The sequence below is a fragment of the Musa acuminata genome, chromosome BXJ2-5 (genome assembly GCF_036884655.1).
Source record: "Musa acuminata AAA Group cultivar baxijiao chromosome BXJ2-5, Cavendish_Baxijiao_AAA, whole genome shotgun sequence".
In the NCBI taxonomy this organism is placed as follows: Eukaryota; Viridiplantae; Streptophyta; class Magnoliopsida; order Zingiberales; family Musaceae; genus Musa; species Musa acuminata.
Window position 1 is genome coordinate 42,917,832 of NC_088342.1, and position 20,513 is coordinate 42,938,344.

At 37.6% G+C, this 20,513-nt stretch overlaps 3 protein-coding genes across 6 annotated transcripts in view; 1 reads left to right on the forward strand and 2 right to left on the reverse strand.

Moving 5' to 3' along the window:
• Positions 1-798: 798 nt before the first annotated feature.
• Positions 799-3,910, reverse strand: LOC135611830 (rho GDP-dissociation inhibitor 1-like). 2 transcript variants are annotated; one of them, XM_065107476.1, is made up of 5 exons: positions 3,596-3,910; positions 2,088-2,151; positions 1,778-1,996; positions 1,161-1,285; positions 799-1,008 (listed from the first exon to the last, which is right to left on the reverse strand). In XM_065107476.1, exons 1-5 carry the CDS (start codon positions 3,806-3,808, stop codon positions 943-945), a joined length of 687 nt encoding a protein of 228 aa, XP_064963548.1. In that variant the 5' UTR covers positions 3,809-3,910; the 3' UTR covers positions 799-942. The 2 variants fall into 2 exon arrangements, with proteins under 2 accessions (XP_064963548.1, XP_064963547.1); XM_065107475.1 differs by having other exon boundaries at positions 3,581-3,910.
• An 878-nt stretch (positions 3,911-4,788) lies between these two features.
• On the reverse strand, positions 4,789-8,111 carry LOC103985567 (cyclin-dependent kinase inhibitor 4). Of its 2 annotated transcripts, XR_001977894.2 has the most exons (4): positions 7,445-8,111; positions 5,623-5,823; positions 5,399-5,486; positions 4,789-5,256 (listed from the first exon to the last, which is right to left on the reverse strand). XR_001977894.2 is itself a non-coding variant. In XM_009403307.3 (3 exons), exons 1-3 carry the CDS (start codon positions 7,882-7,884, stop codon positions 5,187-5,189), a joined length of 711 nt encoding a protein of 236 aa, XP_009401582.2. In that variant the 5' UTR covers positions 7,885-8,107; the 3' UTR covers positions 4,789-5,186. The 2 variants fall into 2 exon arrangements, 1 of the variants encoding a protein (XP_009401582.2); XM_009403307.3 differs by lacking the exon at positions 5,399-5,486 and having other exon boundaries at positions 7,445-8,107.
• A 4,160-nt stretch (positions 8,112-12,271) lies between these two features.
• The window catches only part of LOC103985565 (DNA gyrase subunit A, chloroplastic/mitochondrial), a 47,427-nt gene continuing 39,185 nt past the window's right edge, over positions 12,272-20,513 (forward strand). The window contains exons 1-7 of one of the 2 annotated variants that reach the window (XM_009403304.3): positions 12,272-12,947; positions 13,511-13,580; positions 13,690-13,755; positions 14,884-14,985; positions 18,513-18,557; positions 18,642-18,740; positions 18,858-18,944. In XM_009403304.3, the coding sequence (XP_009401579.1) occupies positions 12,517-12,947; positions 13,511-13,580; positions 13,690-13,755; positions 14,884-14,985; positions 18,513-18,557; positions 18,642-18,740; positions 18,858-18,944 (900 nt within the window). In that variant the 5' untranslated portion in view covers positions 12,272-12,516. The remainder of the gene's footprint in view (positions 12,948-13,510; positions 13,581-13,689; positions 13,756-14,883; positions 14,986-18,512; positions 18,558-18,641; positions 18,741-18,857; positions 18,945-20,513) is intronic. The other variant, XM_009403305.3, reaches the window with a different exon arrangement.

Genomic DNA, 20,513 nt, shown 5'->3' on the forward strand with positions numbered 1-20,513 from the left:
AATATTTTTTGGCCTAAATATTCTTGAAACCATGCAGACAACTAGTGTAGCCATAAATGATCATTCATTTCTATATTCGAACCATAAAAGTAAATAATTTTAGTTAATTAAGTACTTAAAAAGGCTGGTTTTATTTTTTTATTTTGATCAATTTAAGATGAAATTAAAAGAAAATTCACCAAATGTTTCTTAAAACCTTAGAAATTCTCTTAAAAGGTTGAAATTTTCTTATTTTCCTCATTTTTGATCAATTTAAGGTGAAGTTATCAAAGGAGAAGACTTTAATTTCAGATGGAGAAAATTAATTCAAGAATTTGAATTGAAACAAATTAATCCTGTTGTGATCAGCGGAGCAACTGCCTTAGCCAAACCTTTCCAAATAATAAAATGGCCTTTAAAAGTTCACATGTTGATTCTACCAACTAAATACAATCAAATCTAATATGATAAAAACGTAATAAGGTGCTTAGAAAGACTTTATTAGATATCATTTCACAAGTATTTGACCATAATTCAGATGTAGATGAAGGCATACAAGCAGGTTCTCATTTATGTGGGCATCAGCAAGTCATTAAATCAAGACCCACATTCGATACAAATTGTATGAACCAGCCCAAAATTTAGTCCTAAGTAGTGCTAGATCCAAACTAGAGTTCATATCCAATAACTATAAACACGTACAAGGCAAGAGCAGGATGATTTTGTAGGTCACTGCAAGCAAGGTGGTTGTAACTTAGTGACTTGCTGCTGTTACAACATGGCAAATGCAATAAATATGCAGGTGGATTTCTACATATATAAAGCATAAAGAGTCTCCCAATCAGATTCCCATTTTTCCAATATTCTCTGCTACATCACCCAAATTTGCAGTATATAATCTTTACACGTGCTTGTTTTTGTAGTTCTTCATCTTGATTGATCATAGTAGAGGACAATATATCCTCAGTGCTTCTTGATTTCGAAGGAATAGCTAAGCTCCAAATGACATCTCTTATCATCATCTTCAAACTGCAAGAGGCCAGAAAAAGGCGGCGTTGGGTGTTGCATTTTTATGTTCAATAACAATGGGAGGGTAACTACGGAAGACAGTGATTAAAGTAGATAATTGCCTAGTCAGTTGTTAGCTGCCAAAAGAAAAAAAAAAACAAAAAACACAAAACCTTAAGTTTTGCTGAGTAAATTCCTCGAGCAAGGACCCCAGATGGAGTAGTCTCTTCTTCCAGCAAATGTTCGTAAGGATCCCGCCGAGGAGCAAATGTACCAAGCATTCCCTTGATTTGATCCACTGGTGCAACCAAGAGCAAACAGTTACCAATATAAACAAGAACTAGAAGGAACACACTTCATATCTTTCATTGACTGACCTTATAGGTTACATGAGCAGAAAATCAAGATCAACAAATAGCGAGACGGATAATCAATTCTTGTCCACTTTATACAGCAGGCTAAGTATGAAATAATTACAATTATGACTAATGGAATGCATACTGAACAACAGGCCAAGGTCACCAAACTCGGACGGTGCATGCATTTTGTTTACAAATGTACCTGTGAAGATACTTGGTAGCCTTGGATAGCAGCCATAAAGATGTACCTGATTTCTAAATTATTTTGAGATCATTACATTAATATTTAACCATAAAAAAACTATACATTATTTTTTACTTGGCAGTATCATGGTTTATTAGCTGAATGATGGTGGCAGTAACAGATATGCGACAAAAAGAATTTTAGGTTGTTTCTATTTTCAGCTTGCTTCTAATGAAACAGAATGTACCTTTGATCCCTCTCTTCCACACTACATTTGAATAAGTTAAGCCAGAGACAATATTATGCCTAACGGTGAAAGTCAACCTAAGCCGATACTTGGATCCCTCCTTGAGAGTAAAAAGAATTTGACTTTGGTTCTTTGCTACTGGTAAGGATGTAATCAAATTGGCAAAGCCCTCAGATACAACTCCTATCGAGTGAAATGTAACTTCAGGTTCAACTTTGCCTGCAGAAATGAAACATAAAGCAAGGTTCATGAGACATGATAAATCTCCAAAAAGTCGAGAAAAAAAATATATTGTTAAAGAACTCTTGACTGTTTAACTCCCCGTCAACACCACCAAGCAGCTTTTCTTTCCACCTCCTCAGACTTTCATCTTCCTGCAAGATGTATAGGAGCTTAATGGACTTACAAAATGATTTTTCTTTCCAGCAAATAAAATGCTTATTCCCTGCTAATAAAATACTTATCGCAATGAGTATATTGCAGATGGTTGTCACTGCTAACATGATATATTTTTCCATGAGAAGTGGCCAGTAAGATTGAAGCACAAAGTAAACATGACTCCACAAGCAAACTAGAGGGACGAGGAATGACTAAAGGCCAATTCCCTAATCCACGTAGATAGCAAAGGAGAGAGACAGATTGGTCAAAACAGAGAGGATAACATCTTCATCAAATCTCTAACATCCGATCCTGAATCAGTTGAATTGATGTCCTACTAAAATTATCTCCCTCCTTTTCCCTCTATCGCAATATAAGTTCGACAGAAGCTTAAAAAACGAATTGACAACCGAGAAAGAAAAACAAAATTATTTCCTCTTTTAAGTAGTTTAAAGTTCAATCTGTTCTAAAGTAACAAAATATCATGCTTGTTAGCCAAACTCTGTAGATCCGAGATGTGAAACATTCATCTGTGTTTCTTTCTCTCATTCAAAAAGGTTTTTTGAACAAACTGATATCAACTCTAAGAAAAGAAACCATTTAAGAAGAAGGCCATGATGGTTGCAGCTTAACAAAAACTCTGCTCTCACTACCCTAGTGAAAGTTCCACCAATTGAAAGTAAATTATCTGAGCCAGATAACCTTCAATACACATGCATGTGTTCTCTTCGACAACTGGGTATTGCAATTCCCACTGAATGACTATCTTGAAAAGGTTGTCCGACATAAATATGGAATAGTTATCTTCCAAGCAAAAGTCCTTAATACTATAAGAAGCACCAAGAATAATAACTTACGGAAACAAACGCAGGAATGCTGAATACAACTGGTGTTCGTAAAGAAAAATCATTGTGGATGCGGAAATAAATAAATAAATAAATATATATATATATATTAATAGATTATAAAGAATGCCAAATACTACAACCATCTCAATGTCAAAAGGGAAGTTAAAAATTGCAACAGAAAGGCCTCAAGGGCATATCTATATTAGACATGGAGAAAGGTGTGCTTCAACACACGATATGTGAATTCTAGGGTTCCCAAGGACATATCGTAAACCCAAATCTGAACTCGATTACCAAAAGTGCTTACAGAGTAAATCCACCATCCCAACTAAGTTGGGAGTAGAAGGGAAGCAACTGAAAAATGGTGTGCGTTTTACGTCAACCGGAGCATATGGTCCAACAAAAATCTGTAGGATCCCAAAAAAGCATTCCAAATGATGACATCTCCGGGCAAAAAATTCTCTTATTTACAGAAAAATGCTACTCAGATCGCCAGAGAAAAAAAAAAGAAAAAAAGAGGAACAGAAGATTGTTCTTTTTCTAAAACAGAATCAAGAGTGCCAAACCGAATCAAGACCTTGTCTTTCTCCACCTGATCGCTTAGGGGAATCAGCGGCGACGGAACGAACCCATCGGCACCGGGTTCCTCGCCCTCGTCTCTGCCAACTTCGTTGTCGCCGTCGTCCTCATCGTCTCCAACGCCGAACTCCGCCTTGGCCTCCTCGGTCAAATCATCGCTGATCTCCGGGGGAGCTCTGGCAGCAGCAGAGGAACTCTCCGCTTCCGCTCTTCGGCCTCCTTCCATTCTCGGAGATTTTTTGGGCCGCAAGAGGCTTTTAAGCACAAATATACCGGGAGGGCGGCAGAAGGCAGCGAAGCATCGGTGTCACTTTTGAAACAAAAGGGAATGTTTCTACCGCTCTTCGTGACGTGGAGATACGAAAGGAGCCCAAATAAGTAGCACATACCAAATAGTGTCGGTTGACGATTAGACTTACAGTGTTTTCGGTGGCTCAACAAAAACACTATAATACTATTGAGAAAATCAATCAAATAAATAAAAAACATGTTAGAAATCATTTGATATATCATTATAAGATTCTAATAAATATTTATAATAATTTATAAATAATATCACTTAAATAAAAATTAAAAATTAATTTATTATAGTATTTTGATCATCATAATAATAAAGATACTATAAAATCTATTTGTAAATATTATAAATAAATCAATTTGATTAATAGCTTTAACGAAACCATTTAAAAATATGATATCGTAATGATCTATAACTATTGACAATCAAAATGTATAATAAATATGATATTACTCAAAATATTTTTTAATAGGTTTATAGTATTTTTAGTATCTCAAAAAATAGTATAAATTTTATCAAAAAGACCATAAATAAGTTAAAGAAAAATACTTTAATGATTCAAAGTTGGTGAAAAAATCGAGGAAAAAATTTGGTGGTGAGAAAAATCGATGAGAGTCATTTTAGATAATTTTTAATTAAGAGATATCGTTCCAGAAAAAAAAAGTAAAAAAGGAGACACCATTATTTTAGAAAGAAATAATGGATTGTATTAGCCCAGCATCGTACGGATCAGAAAAGAGATTTACGCAGATATGCTTATCGCACGGCCAGGAAAGAATATACATACAACATGCCCGTCTATGCAACCGGAACGAGATCACCAAAAGAATAAAAAAACAACTCTAAAAGATAGCTTCTGTTGCAATGGCGAACAACTCTAAAAGCAGCATTATCAAACCAGAAGCAAGGGGAAAAACGGGGTCAGGTCACTTTATTACCAAAGAGAACTTTCGCTCTCACCAGTACTAAGTATACACGATAAGTAAACAAAGGTTTAACTACGTATACACCCCCATAAACAGCAAAAGGGCCATTCGGATATGATACATTTGGAGAAGCTAAGAATCTACCAACATGAACACCCACAAAATGTCACGCGAGGCTTCAAAAGTTGAGGTTTTCTACATCCAGGATTTAGCTTATAAGCTCAGTGTTCTATCGAACGTTAGACTACAGGGTAGTAGTATTGGTGCCATTGTTTGTTTTTTTCTTTTTAAAGGGTGGCTAACACCACCACTGCAGCTTGCCCTGCTGTGAAAAGGTTGGGCGGAGCTTCAAAAGGAAAGTTTGCTTGACTGGCGAACTTCTAAGGATCCAGTTTCACCCACTCGTAGCGGCCAGGCAGTGGTTGATCCTTCGCCACATCGAAGTTGTACCTGACAAATGGTGACAACAATATTAGGAGTTAATGACATAATATGTTGACAAGAATTCCAGTTTATGAAACACATGCAGCAGTGTGACAACAAAAAAACCAATAAATCATATCCCTCAAAATTGGAAGAGGGATGCACCTACCAGTGTTCCTGCACCATTAAAAACTGCAGCAGATATTTGTATAGGGAAGATCAAAGTTCCCAATCACACTAGTGCTATCCTACTGAATCTGGCAAAGCATTTACATAGAAGAATTAACTACAATAAACCAGCCACACAGAAGTTCCATTATGGCCTCCTTAAAGATAATGATCTTAAAATGAAGCTTGTCTAATACTAGAGATTAAATATTTGAGAAATCTTACTTCTCCATAAAACTTCTCTGTTGGAGTTGTTCTGGCCCAGAAAAAAGCTCTTCCAATTCGAAGGCAGTTGGGATGCAACTGGCAACTGATGCCTGCATTTTAATGCTAGCAGTGGACTTGGTCGGCCAGGTTGTTGAACCAAGACTTACTATGGTTTCTGAATCCCTTATCAAACTGCAAGGTGTGGTCTCTCTAGCACTCCTGCACCCAATAAACACATAAGATTTGTTTTCATAAAAAAATGTCAACAATGTTACAAAAACAAAGCAAGCACGCATCAAAAGAAAAGAAACATGAAGGTTCTGCCCAAAACAAATTCACCAAGCTCATCTCATGTGATAACTGTGGAAGAGTACGAGGCAAGCATATACAGCTCTTAAGGTTTCTTTCTAATGGCATGGTTGTAAGCTTTTGTAAGATTTCTCCCCTCTGACATTATATCTAGATAAAGCAACGATATGATCATCCAACTCTCCACATACGGTGTTTGCTAGTTGACCACTGTATCGATCAAATCAAATTGACAGCCAGTAAGTTATAACAGCAATGTTTAGGAATTCTACATAAATTCTTCAAGAACAAATGAGAGGAACAGAAAAAAGGGAAGAAAACAATATAAAGGTGGCCAAGAATTCATTGCATTAAAGGAAAAAAAAAAGGATAATCATGGTCGCCCAGCATTTACTTTTCAGGTGCTCCCAAAGAAAAGTTGACTGCAATCAATGAATTCAACTATAAAGAGCCCTTTGATCATGATCGGATGATTGCCAAGTCTGGCCATGTACTGTTCCCGCATGATTGTTCGCTATAAAAATGTGCCAAAAACACACTACCACAAATGAATGAAACAAAATGCTTTAGAAACCACCTATATGCAATACCAAAGTGTCGCAGAGACTGTTCTAATCAGACATCACAACTTTACATGTCACAACGATACATAACTTAAAGCAACCAGTAGCAAGTTCTTTAAGATCTACTGGAATGTTCAGCCAAGTTGAGAATACAACTTCAAATTACAAACTTGGATGAAAGGTAAGCAACCTCAAATTACGTCGCCGACAAACAATTAGCATGAAGATGGAAAACAAAAAAAAAAGACAAGGAATTCAAATTGGCTTTTACACGAAGGAATGACACACTAGAAGAATAGAGAATGGTCTCTGTTCCTAGTGGTTAATGCATTGTTGTCCAATGTTTGAGGTCTTGTACGCCGTTTAATGCAATGAATGAGAATTATTTTGTTTTAAAAAATTGATTGTGAATGCAGTGGAGGGTAGAAAAGGAAGATGGTAATAAAGAAAGGGATCAATAATCATGTAACAGCACCAACAAACATTATGTTCGCAAGATGAGAAGATGCGAGTGCTTGAAATGTCACGATGGTGAAAGTTACAAGAGGTTTAAAAAGGTCCAAGAATAATTAGCAAGATTAAGATATAGAAGAAGCAACTTCTTTCAGTGATTCGGCCAAAGAGGAAATCTTGCAGACATGTGGAAAATTAAAAATCAAGTAAATAAGAAAAAAAAAAGTTAAAGATTAAAAGACCCGACATTAACAGATAAAAATTTCGGAACAAAAACCGTCCAAATCAAAACAAATAAAAAAAGAAAAAAAATTGTAGAAAGAGATAAAAACATGCTTTATACGTCATAAAGCCTTCTCATGGATTAAAGGTCAAAAATATCCGGAGGAACTCCCCAAATCACCTAAATAGCAGTCAGTGGCAAAGCCCCAAAGCCAAAAGCCGAATAACGATCCTGCTGAACTACCAAAATGAAATCTAAAAATCCTCAAGATTAGGGCAAAATCAACATGCACCTGTCGAATTCAAGAACATTCTCCCCAGACGAAGCTTCAATCTCAGCATCACCCTCCGGCGAGGCCTCGCAAATAGCTCCTGTCGTTGCCTCCTTGGAGCAGCGACTCCTCGTCGACGCCGAGCCCAGCGAGACCAAAGTCACCGGGTTAACCTCCGTTTCGGCCGGCTTGTAGGTGCTGATCCTGGTATCACGGTTAGCTCTCTGTCTGTTCTTACTAGCGGCCCTGGACTTGGCAGAGGACGGCACGGGGAAGTGCTTCTCGAGACGGCGGCTTCGTAGCTGGAGGTAGGAGGAGGCGACCTGCAGCGAGGACTCGTGGAAGCGCTTGAGCGTCAAGGTTCTTGCCCTGGTGCGGGCACCGAGCGAGGGCTGGGGGTGTGCGGCCTCCACGACCGCCTTTTCTCCGCCGATCCTGGCCTTCCTCACGAACTTCCCCATGCCTGGTTCCTGCGATTTCGTCCTAAGAAAACCGATCTCTCGGCGGTAATCGACGGAAAGATCAACTTTGCAGAGGAACGGCAGAAAACAGAGGAGCAACAGGGAGAAAGGATGGCAGAAGGATCGAAGCAAAGTGGCGCAGGCGAAGAGGTCCGACTGCAGAGGCGGAGAACCGCACGAGGGAGAGAGAGAAGACTTCGTTGGAAGAAGGGAAAGGTCGCAACTTTGGACATCTTTTAAACTTGTTATTTAAGATCCCGAGGAATGACATCATTTATTTTTGTTGTTAAAAGATGAGTGAGTTTACTTAAAAAATATTCACATAAATATTTCTAAATCAGTATTTTTTTTTCTTTTGCTTTTTAAATAATATTTTAAACTAAAAAATAATTCAAACTGTTCCTTCAAATTTGTTTACCTGCCTATTATACTTTTTTTGATTTATTATAGTATTTTAACTACTATCATAAAAATATTATAAATGATTAAAATAAATTTAAAAGAATTATTTTTAGGAAATATCAAAAATATGATTTTTTTTAAATCATATTATAAGATTAATGGATAATTTACCTTAAAATAACCCAATAATAAAAATTTACCAAATTATTTTTTATCTTTACACATGGATATATCTTTTTATTAAAATTTCAATGCTTGAGTCAACCTAATTCATGAATTAATTTATAGGTTGGTTCGATTTAATCAGGTTCTCAATCAGGATTAGATCAATCCGGGATGAATTCTTTCGGATTGAATCGACTGTGGGTTATATCTTATACTTAAAATACTATATTAATGTAGGATGGATCCTTTCGAATTGAGTCGATTATGAGTTAGATCTTATACTTAACACAGAGTTTACTCTCGCGATTGTATTGAAAGAGTGTTACCGTAGTATAGGAGATGATAGTAAACTCCTCTTTTGATTGCACTCGGCTCCTCTCCTCTCTAGCTTCATCGATAGTGATAGTATTATCTCCTTCCCTTTACTATTTAAATGATGATGATCGTAAGCAACAAACTCCCTTTTTTTGCTAACTTTGTTGGTGCCAGTTTTTCTCTGCTTAACACAAGCCCCCGACAACTTTCTCTTCAATAATTATGTCCTATCTCCAATAACTCTCCAACAACGATCTCCTCCTCTAACTATTATCCTCTAATATGTAATTATTTCGGTTTATTTAGGTGATTTAACGATTGAATTATGATGATACTAGTTAGTATAGTATTTTTAGGGCATTTCAATTAGTCTGATATTAATTATGTTAAATTTTGTATTTTGATGATGAAATCAATTGATAATTGTGTTTATGTTTTAATCTACGTTTTGAGTGACGTAGGATGCTTCGATCAGGATGAGACAATTAAAGTAAGAAAAATCATGTTGGGCCGGAGGAACATGTCAAAAGATTGGATGTCGGGCCGATGGATCGGTCGACGTATCGACAGAAGGCTTCGGGCCATAGATTCGGGCATCAAGCCAAGAAGAGTAGGTATTGCGCCAAGGATATCGGAGTTACGGAGTCAATTGGCCGATTGTGCAATAGGTCGCAGGAGAGGACGATGCGTCGAAGAATCGGGCGAAGCGTCGAGAGACCAATGACATGCCGGATAACTTGATTAATGCTTAGTATTAATTGTCTACATCGAAATTTGTTTTATATGTGCAGGATTAACTACGATGGAAGTAAGACATGCAGTAGGAGTTACGTTAGAGTCAAGACCATGATCACATTGGGGGTTCAAGAGTTCGACGAAAGTCCGGATGGTCGTCGGAGGTTCTGCGAGAACAAATCCGAGAAGTCCAGGAGCTTGCCAAAGAAGCTCGTCGGAACTCGCCAAGTGGATTGTCGTAAGTCTAAGAGTTTGCCGGAAGTCCACAAGAGCATCACCGAAGGTTCGTCGGATGTTCGCTGGAAGCTCGTCGGAAGAAGCGATTGACGCACAAGAGCAAGTTGCAATAAATGTCTTAAGAAATATCATAGTTAGCATGTATATTAAGTTAGGAATGGGAGGTAATCCGATTAACTTAATCTGAGGGCAATTGGGCTCCTGACAGACCCAAATTGGGCCGAATGGATCAGCCCATTCGAACCCAGATTTCTTGACCGGCGGTGGCACTGCCCAGGATCTCAATCTCCCAGGAAAGTTGGGCGGTGCAACCGCCCAAGTCAGACGGTGCAACCGCCCATGTCAGGCGGTGGTATCGCTCGGGCTCAGTCTCGGAGCAAGACTAGGCGATGGTACCACCCCTATCAGGTGGTGGCATCGTCTGAGCTCGGTCTCCGAGTGGTAGTACCGCCCAATTATGGCGGTAGTACCGCTAGGACCTCGGAAATCCAGGAGATAATATTTTTTGAGCTCCAAATTCAAACCAATTTGGGGCCTATATAAACCCCACCCTTTCCTGCATGAAAGAGCACCGAAAGCTTTATCTTACTCTGTAATTTTAGAGCCCAAAATTGTTGTAAAGACCAAAAGTTCTCCTCTCTCTTTTCTTTAAAGTTTTGATCATTTAAGAGATGAGTGAAAAATCTATAAGAGTTGTCTCCTAAGCCCGTCAAATAGAGTGAAACTATAAAAATGTGGTTGGCCTTCACCTATTAAAGGAAGGCCTCTGGTAGACGTCGGTAACCTCGTCGGAGGAGGAAGCCGAAAGTGAATGTAGGTCACGTTTGACCGAACCACTCTAAAATCTGGTTTGCATTTCTTTTGTGCTATTTATCTTAACTACAAACTGTCTTCGTTTACTTCAAATACGTTTTCGTAAGCTTTCAAAGTTATTATATGCACGAAACGACTTTTATGTCGGAATCAGATTTCAATGTACGAATACAGTTTTAACCATTATATCAGAATCGGATTTTAATGTACGAATACAGTTTTAATCATCGAAAGTTTTCCGCTGCATTAATTCAACCTCCCCTCTCTTAGTACTGTTGATCCTAACAAATTCAACGGTGAAGATGTATGTCGTTGATTCACATATCATGAGCATTTCAGGTTTGTTATCTTTCTCCCCTTTTTATTAATACGATTTTAATTCAATTGTCAAGAAGCAATTGTTCCAAATGCTATATTAATTGAGAAATTTTTAGGGCACTTCAATTATGTGCAGAAGTGATTTTTAGGGCTTCCGGCGATGAGAAGACCCCTAACAAAAGCAATTCAGTTCCGTGGACAACCTGAAAACTTCTTCCTACTTTTCTGTGTAGTTTTTTAATCTTTTAAACATCTCAACAAATGCATATTTGTCACCTTGTTATTGTTGGTTCAGAATTGAGGTGCTCACAATGCATTGATTTGATTATCATAGAAGTTTTTAGGTTATTTTCTAAGTTGTAGATTATTATAAGATAGACTTGATTTTAATTTTTTAACTGATTATATTATTTGATTGAAATGTATAATGTGTGAGTCTCACATATATTGAATTATAATTAACATGTCAGTAATATATATATATATATATATATATATATATATATATATATATATATTACACTCACTTCATATATATTTTTCAAAAAAATCATTATTAATATTTTATGAAATATTAGTTAATCATATATATAAGTATTAATATTTACATAAAGTGTAAAGTATAACGTAACAAGCTAAAGTGGGTTAGTAATCTTCAATATGAGGTTAGGTTATGACAATAGGTATATATATACTAACTAAAAGTAATAATTGAATTGTAATCGATCTTAAGTGAATCTTAAAACTTGAATAAGTTTGAACATAATTAAAATAAGAAACTTTAAATTTTAAACCTCATGTATATAGAAAACAATAAACTACTCAGACATAAATGAAATAATAAAAAATTAAATAGGGACACAAATAAAAAAAGGAGTGCTATCTGAAATATTGAGATATATAAATAAGATTAATGGATGAGTTTAGATAAAAAATATTATCTTTATCTAAATCAAATTAAATTCAATTAAGGTTGCTAAAATATTAAAATTGTATTAGTAAAAAAAGGAAAAGAAACCTAATGAAATTGAAAACAAAACTAAATTTTTATAAACTAAGTTATTTGAAAAAAAAAGCCTAAAATAATCTGAAGTTTTAGGAATATGGTTTTAAAATAGGATTTTGAGAGTTTTAAAATGAAGGAGTATAAGAAGAGGAGCATAGAGAGGAGGATAACATGACAGTATTGTAAGTTAGTCCTATGCGCCTAATATGCAATCTGATTGTAGGAAAACACCATCACGGGGCGATTGCATCAATTTGGGAAAGGTAGTTTCTGTACTAGCAATACGAAGATAGGGTCTCATCTGAAAAATTAGAAATCTGGGGCTTTTTCTGGAAAATCACTCTCATTTCACTGGTCCGAATAAAACCCTAGTCTCTCCTTCTTTCCTCCTACAGTCCAAATAAAACCCTAGCGATACGTGTCGATACGTGTCTCAATCTCTCTCTCTCTTTCCCGCTCTCGTTTAAGAAATCCCGCCGCGTCCGAGACACACAAGGTGGACACTTCAGTCTACTGGTTTCCCCGTTTCCTGTTCTTAATCCAAATTTACCCACACTGCCGTATAAAAGGGAGCCAGGAACGAAGAGCTTAGGGTTTCACTTCGATCCTCTACCCTGCGTGCTCGCTTTTCTCCTGGTGGAATGGGCCTTTCCACCGTGCTCCGCCTTATCTCCTCCTCCGTCTCCCTTCCCCGCTCCCGGCCCTTCATCTTCTTCCCCTGTCTCTCCACGTTGCTCCCGTCCTCCCGCCGCGGCTTTGTTGATCTCCGCCCTCTTTCCACCGCCTCCCGCAGCTCCGCCCTGCCGCTGAGGTCGAAGCGGAGGGACGGAGAAGAGGAGGCTCCCGGAGCAGCGAGGGAGGGGAAGGCGGGGGACGGTGGAGGTGGCGAGGGCAGCAATGGTGGGTTGATGGTGAAGGAGCGGAGCGGTGGGCCCCCGGAGGGGAGGATCCTTCCTGTGGAACTCCACGAGGAGGCCAAGGAGGCGTATATGGCTTATGCTATGTCGGTGCTGGTCGGACGCGCCTTGCCAGATGTCCGGGATGGGTTGAAGCCGGTGCACCGGAGGATATTGTGAGTAGAGAATGTTGGGTTTCTTGGGGTGTGATTATTGTGCCTTAATTTTTCTTTGTTCGGGTTAAAGCTTTTTCTTTGTATTCTTTAAGAGTGATGTTGGATGTTTTCTGTACGGTCCCACGTGCTTTGATATGGCTTTCGTGGTCAGTTGTATCATGCAGTTTTAGTGATGACGTTTATATGAGATTTGTGTGCTCTGGGAATGCTTGTTTATTGTTCTCTATGGAATCTATTCTTTTCTACTTCAAAATGTTCCGGACTCACCCGCTCTTCTTTTTTTACTTGAGATTATCTATTTGCTGCCATTTGCTGATGATAATCGTTGCTAGTGTTTTATGTTCACCATCCTTGAATGAAATATTCTCTGATGAGAACTAAGGTTTGTTGTTTGCATAAAAAATGTTCTTCTCATTCCTTAGATTATTTACTTGAATCTCTAGCGTCTGCATTTTAGATTTATGTCCCTGTCATTCATGAATTATTGATAGTTTGGAATTTGTTCTCACCTCCCCATCCTTTAGGCATATATTAATGCCTCCATATTTTGCAATTTGTTACAGGTATGCAATGTATGAACTGGGCCTTTCATCCCGAAAACCTTTTAAAAAATGTGCTAGAATTGTTGGGGAGGTAATAACAATTTGTTTTCTGTGTCTGAGTACTTGCAGATGATAATACGCTCTTCTCAATGTGCAGTTTAAATTTCACTAATATATTGATCATTTTGTATTGCGTGCAGGTTTTAGGTAAGTTTCATCCTCATGGTGATACAGCTGTTTATGATTCATTAGTCCGAATGGCACAGGTACTCTTCAATCCCTTTTGTTACTTATTTGCAGTATTCTGGATCAAGGTTTTAAATTCTGTTCGGATAAGTACTGAGTGGTATGGGTCCAACCAGGACCAGTACATATTTACATAGGTTGGTGCCGACTCATATCCAATATTTTATCATGTTGGTCTGTGAAATTGGGTTGTACAAGTTGATACACCACCTGGTATACCACTATTATACTGATCCAATTGGCTGCCAAAACCGATGTCAGATTTGTTATTTAAGACTTTTATTTCAATATTTGATCTCCTAAGAATAAATACAATAATTGTAATTATGGAGATTATATTAATATTGTTTCCTCTTTACTGCAGTCAACTGTTTTCTTTATGTAATCTACTATTCATTGCACGCTAGTAATTTGTCAAAGGCATGGTAGTCAAGGCCAACAAAGATTTGTAGATTTTAAGCATCAAACATTGGCATCTTAATGAAACTCAGATTTCTTAATTATTCTTCTTCTCTCCAAAATCCACTGATGTTTACTAATATATATGAATCTTAAATGCTTTAGCTATAGTTAGAGGGAGACTTATGAAAACTTTAACATAAATAGTTAAAAAAGAGATTTGAATGATCTAAGTTTAGCCAGGGACATCACCTTACAAAATGATTGATGGCGGGTTAGGACTCCAAAGAGTTTGGACATCGCTACTTGTTATTGTTATTGGTGCTGTTGCTGCAAATGACAGCTTATACATTTTAGTAAAAGCTATGGTGGCTTGGACACCCTTCGTTTTGCCTTGGGGTTATCCATGAGAAAGATATCCCTTAGGAGCTGTACATGCTTTGAGCTTTTCTGGCATCTTTGAGAACCTTTACAATCTGTCGATTTGTATAATTAGCTAGTATAGTGAAAATTGGGGGTAAATAGTGCTATAACATTAATCTGGTCATTGAACACATGATATACTCTGTTACTTTCCTGACCCAGTTACATAAAACATTTATGTGCACACTTTATATCAACATGCTGGAATGTTTTGAAGCTGTAATCTTTTTTCCTTATTACTAAATCTATTTAATTGGATTGTGATCCTTATATTATTTCTCTTCCACTGCCCGTTAAATCATACTTTTTCTTTGGCATTTCTCTAGGACTTTTCCCTGCGGTACCCTCTCGTCAATGGACATGGTAATTTTGGATCAATTGATGCTGATCCTCCTGCCGCAATGCGGTATACAGAGTGCAGATTGGAAGTAGGTTTGAGGGTTCTTTTATGATCATGCACACATCTAATGAAACTAGTTTATTTGGCTGTATTCAATTGTGGTTAAGGATGCTTCATTTTTCTCAATACATTGATATGAATAAATTCCAAGTTTTATTATTATGAACTTAATGTTTGAGGTTCTTATGGCATGAGAGAGTTTGTGAGCTCTAATTCTAGCAATTTATGTGAGCTTGTGGTAGTTGAATCATCATGGTTGTATCGAGCCCTAATAATGTTAATATTTGAGATAGGGGGTCTTGTTGTCAGAATGTGGATCATATTGTCACGGACTTAGTTGGTTTTTCCTAAGTCGTGCGGCACTCTTGCGTGTCCGTCCGCAAAGGTCAGCCTCTCCGAAATCTCCCATGGTCCATTAGGACCTACAAAAGAGAGAACGGGTTAGAGAAAGCGTCTCGCTCGGGATCCACTAGCAAACATTCCAGAAAACACTTCATAGTCAATGCAAATTACAAACAAACTTTACAAACTCTGAACGGTTGCACAACAAAGGGTCAAAATGGTCCACTACAGACCGAATATCTCTCACAAGTGTCCACATGACACAATCTTTATTTACAAGCCTAAAGCGGCCACCAAACTCAACTAAAATGAGACTATTAAGCCTTCGACCGTCCCTTTACATGGTGTGCAAAGCATGAACATACCAAAAGACACGGACATACATAAGCATTACATCAAACATCCTGTTTAGAAGTTTGTCCGTGACATTATGGTGTATCTTAATTAGGATAAGTATCATCATCTATTGATGCCTTATTAAACAATTTGAAAGAGAGGAATCTTCTTTACTTCTTACAAGTATGGATATTTGCATTGCAAAATGATATTTTATCTAAGGCTAATTATGGAGGACTAGGAGAGATATAGTAGATCTTGACTCATTGGGTTTGTAATTATTTAAAATATGGTTCACATTTTCGTATATCAGAATTGTGTACTGGTCAGAGCTTGGACCAGGAGCTTATATGTATCAAGTTTCTAAACAAGCTAAAAAACAAGAGAAATTGCTCGGTAGTACTCTGTGCTAGGTGGTACCAGTCCTAGTACCAGGTATGCGAGTCGGTACAAACCTGGGATAGGTTTGTACCATCCGATTTACCTTGGTCTATGTGCTAGTAACTTGTTGGATCGTTAGATACCGCATGTATGAAATGCATTGAGTATATTGCAAACCTTGATTTAGCATAACGATGATTGTATTCTCTAAGTTGTTGCAAGTAAGGTCCCACATTTTTGGTACTAATGATCATACCATTATGGGCCTGCTTTGTGCCAGTCCATGGTTAGATCGATAAGCATCTAGTTTGGGCCAGCAGCATACTAATACATAGCATGTCACTACATACCATGGGTACAAAGAAGGGAGGAGGAGAGGAGTATTGGATGGATCAAGGGTGGTGCGATAATAGGTGCGCGGTGGATGATGTGAGAAGGAGAATCACACAAGAGGCAACTATGTGTGTGCGGTGGCAGAGGGGTTTAGTGGTATTAGGTTTTTTATGCTCGGATTAAACAAATTAGAAAACAAGAACCTAGCTTATCATCCAATCGAAGCTCATTACGAGCCTGGACTAGCCTGTAAGCTCGTCCACAAGGTTTATCAGGTTGTAAGCCTTGAATTGCATGTGGACCGTATATGAAATTGGATGGTTCGTGTTTTTGTTGAAGCCCGTACAAGTATGTTTCTTACGATACTTAGTAGTCCAAGTCAAACGCATAACCATGGTTGCAAGCAATGGTGAATCAAAAGAACATGTTTGCCTTGATGAGGTTGGGGATTTACTCTTCCCTTCTATAATCATTAGGATGCTGTTTAGTTGAATAATTTAGAAGCGTAATTGCACAACCTTTACAAAGGTTTGTACTATAAGTGCTGTCATGTTGATTATCATGTCTTAGCATTATTGAATACCATGATAGATTTTAACAAAATTTTAAAACAAGAACCTGACTCATTGTTTTGTCGAAGCCTATCACTAAGCCTAGGCCCATCTATAATTGGTCCATTGGGCTTATCGGGCTATAAGCCCTATACTACTATAGTGGACCATTTGAAATTGGATGGCTCTTTTTTCAGTTCAGGTCCAGATCAGTATGTATCTTAAAATATGTATGGGTCCAAGTCAATTGCTTAACCATGGTTGCAAACACTGGTGAATCAAGATAACATGTTTGATAAGTATGGGGATTTATCCTTCCCTTTTATAATCATTATAATGTTGTTGAGTTGAATATTTAGAAGCGTCATTGCACAACCGGTAAGGAGGTTTATACTATATACGGGTTGTCATATTGATTGGCATGCCTCAGCATGATTGAAACATAGAATGCTAGAAAGATTCGGGCACGTGCCATGCCAACCTGTTTTGAACATGTTGACAGACAATTTTTGCAATCAACATAGAATTGTATCAACTAGAGTGACATGGGATTACACTGTTCTGAAAAGATATTGACACATATTTGTGCCACAGAATATTACCATATAATTTTTCATGCGATCATAATTAGAATGATGAGAAAGGATGATCATTTTTGTAGAAAGAAGTTGAGGGATGAATGATCAGTGCTTATACATCGCTTGAGCATTTTGTATCGTGTTCTTGGTGCATCGGTGGCCATGACATGCTGATGTTCGAATGAAGGCCCATTAGTGCTGGTAAATAATATAGAACTGATGTAGGACAAGTTAGCAGTGAGAACAGTAGTTATAGGACATGTGCATTGTCATATTGGTTGTCATGACATCTTGGTTTACCCAGACTCCAAATCATGCATTTGCAAATAACTGTTGTTTGGCAGTTCCTCTTTGATTGGTAGTTGCTGCTTATGAATACTATGAACGCTAATGGTTCATTTTCTATTGTACAATGGGTAATGTATCAAACAAATCAAGCATGACAATAAAAGTAGTACTCCATTGATTGAAGCAAAATTGAAGGAAAAATTAAAGAACAAATTATCTGCAAAAAGTGTTTATTGAAGCATTCTGTTGCATCTGGCACATGCTAGCGGCAATTTTTTGCATTCCCAAGTGTTAGCACTGCTGCATGGGGTGGTGCTGTACAATGAAATGCTTGCTTGGGAGAACATGTCCAGCTATGACAGGAGATCAAGCAAGATCTAGTTAGATATACACTGCAGTGCCTACTCCATTATCACTCGTTCAATGGATACAGTAACAATGTAGCATGATTTTGTGGCATCACATACCATTTACTAGAGTCTTTTGGCTCGGTATGAAAATAAAATATTTAGCATAACTACATTATGCCTTTCATATAATTATCTTTTATTTATCAGAATCATATCTGACTATATGGTGGTTCATTAAGTTAATTCTGGGAAATATTATTCTTGTCTGCAAAATGTGGACATAGTGTTATCTTGCTTTTATGACAGCATAACATATGTATGATTTTATGAATATTCTTTGTTCTCTGTGTTATGGTATCATTATGAAATTTTACTTTCAATTTTCTTCATATGCAGGCAGTTACTGAAGCCATGCTCTTAACTGATTTGGAACTGAATACTGTAGGTGCCACAGTACTTTTAAATTTCCTTAGAATGTGTCTTCTCTAGTCCTACCCTTCTATTTGATGCTTGATTGTTTGACAGGTTGACTTTGTACCCAATTTTGATGACTCACAAAAAGAGCCATCTCTTTTGCCTGCTCGTATCCCAAATTTACTATTAAATGGATCTTCAGGAATTGCGGTACAGCCCATCTAGTGCACTATGAGTCAGTTTTTTGTTCAGTACTTTTATGTTTCCTAAACCTATTGTTTTGTATGATTAGAGGCAATACAAGTAATTTTCTATTTATACTACCAGGTTGGAATGGCAACAAATATACCTCCTCACAACCTTGGGGAGCTTGTGGATGCTCTTTCTGTTTTGATCCATAATCCTGAAGCTACAGTAAGCATGATTTTTTGTTTTCTCTTAAATTTTATGCAAAAGACATTGGAGTTGTTGATACTTAAGCCAATAACTATATCTGTATCTTTTTCTTGTTTGTGTGCTATAGATAATTATTATATTTAATTGTGACATGTCCCAGTAATTTCTTAATTGCAGAATTATCGACATCTATCTAAGCCTATTGAATTATAAAAGTCACATAGTTTGGAGTTGCAATTTGGAGTTTTTGAATGATAGATGTACCTTTACATGGGGTGGTTTCATATTGTGTTGGATGATACATATGCTTTTACATCTATGTAAGCCTATTGTTGCACATGGTGTTGAATGTATGGAGTTGAGCAATTTTTCAACACATTGTTTCTTTTGCTAATTCTTGTTCTCGATTAAGTTCCATATATGTAGAAGGACTTAAATCTCGACTAGTTCTGCATGGTTTAATTGATATCTATTGGTATTTATCAATCTGATTATTGATCGGTACGTAGATAAGTCCAAATCAGGCTATTTAGATCTAGTTAAGGAATGTCGTTTTGCCAGACCGATATGAAATGACCGATATGTATTGGATCTAGTGTGAACTAGTATGACGAACCAGTGTCGTTTTTGGCATTGTTTATGCCTTTGCCCTAATCGCGCCCTGTGCATGTCACAACTTGATCGACACACTATTACTTCTCATCCCCTTTGCCTAATTGTATCTCACGTGTGCAGGATACATTGCATGATCTCACTCCACACTGCAATCAGACATGCCTCTTTCTCTTCCTCTTCCTCCTACATCCTCCTCTTTCGCCACTATCTCTTCTTCCTTTTTGTTCCTTTTTCCTCTTCCTCCATTGTCTCCTCTTCCACTTCTCCTTAGACTTTGAAACAACATAATGGTATGTATCGATGTATTGTGTGTTGGTACATCGATACGTATCGGTCTTGCAAGGGATCGATATGATAGTCCTTTGGTTTAATCTATACAAATATATGTTTACATGGGGTAACACGTTGCAAACTCCTCGTGGTTGTGACTCCTCATTCGATGATTTCGCATGTCAATCGCTTGCACTCACCCCTCGCAAGCCTCCTACCTGTTGCCCATCACTCATTACCAGTTAGCCCTCAATTCCTATTGCATGTTTCTTGTTGGCCCTCGAGTGCTCCGATATGCCTCTTCTTCCTCCTCCGTTGGCACCAGTTTCTCCTCCTCTTCCTCCTCTTTTTCTTGGTCCTTTCTTCTTCCACCATCTCCTCTTACTCATTTTCCTTCTTCCTTCTTTCTCTCTAATTCCTTCCTCTTTTCCTTCTTCTTCCTCTTTGTTTTTCCTTGACTTCTTTTTTCCTTCTCCCCTCCTCTCCCTTCCCCAACGGTTCATGATACATTTCGGAACATTTCAACGTATCAACACACGGTACACCAGAACAAATTAGGATGGATCAGACCTGTACTGGTCCACCCATGGACCAACATGGATTCGAGAATCAAAATTACGAAGCTTGACTTTGACCTCAGTTTGTTTCTTTTTAGGTGGCCCACCTAGTTGATTGTGTGAACGTTTTTTTGTGTTCATAGAA

Coding starts and splice junctions, on each gene's coding strand:
- LOC135611830 (XM_065107475.1), bottom strand. CDS start 3,808: ATGGAAGGAGGCCGAAGAGCGGAAGCGGAGAGTTCCTCTGCTGCTGCC. Junction 1,997..2,087: donor TGTTGACGGGGAGTTAAACA/GTCAAGAGTTCT, acceptor TCATTTCTGCAG/GCAAAGTTGAACCTGAAGTT. Junction 1,286..1,777: donor GTGGAAGAGAGGGATCAAAG/GTACATTCTGTT, acceptor TGGTTGCACCAG/TGGATCAAATCAAGGGAATG.
- LOC103985567 (XM_009403307.3), bottom strand. CDS start 7,884: ATGGGGAAGTTCGTGAGGAAGGCCAGGATCGGCGGAGAAAAGGCGGTC. Junction 5,824..7,444: donor AATGTTCTTGAATTCGACAG/GTGCATGTTGAT, acceptor TATTGGGTGCAG/GAGTGCTAGAGAGACCACAC. Junction 5,257..5,622: donor CAGAGAAGTTTTATGGAGAA/GTAAGATTTCTC, acceptor ACCATTTGTCAG/GTACAACTTCGATGTGGCGA.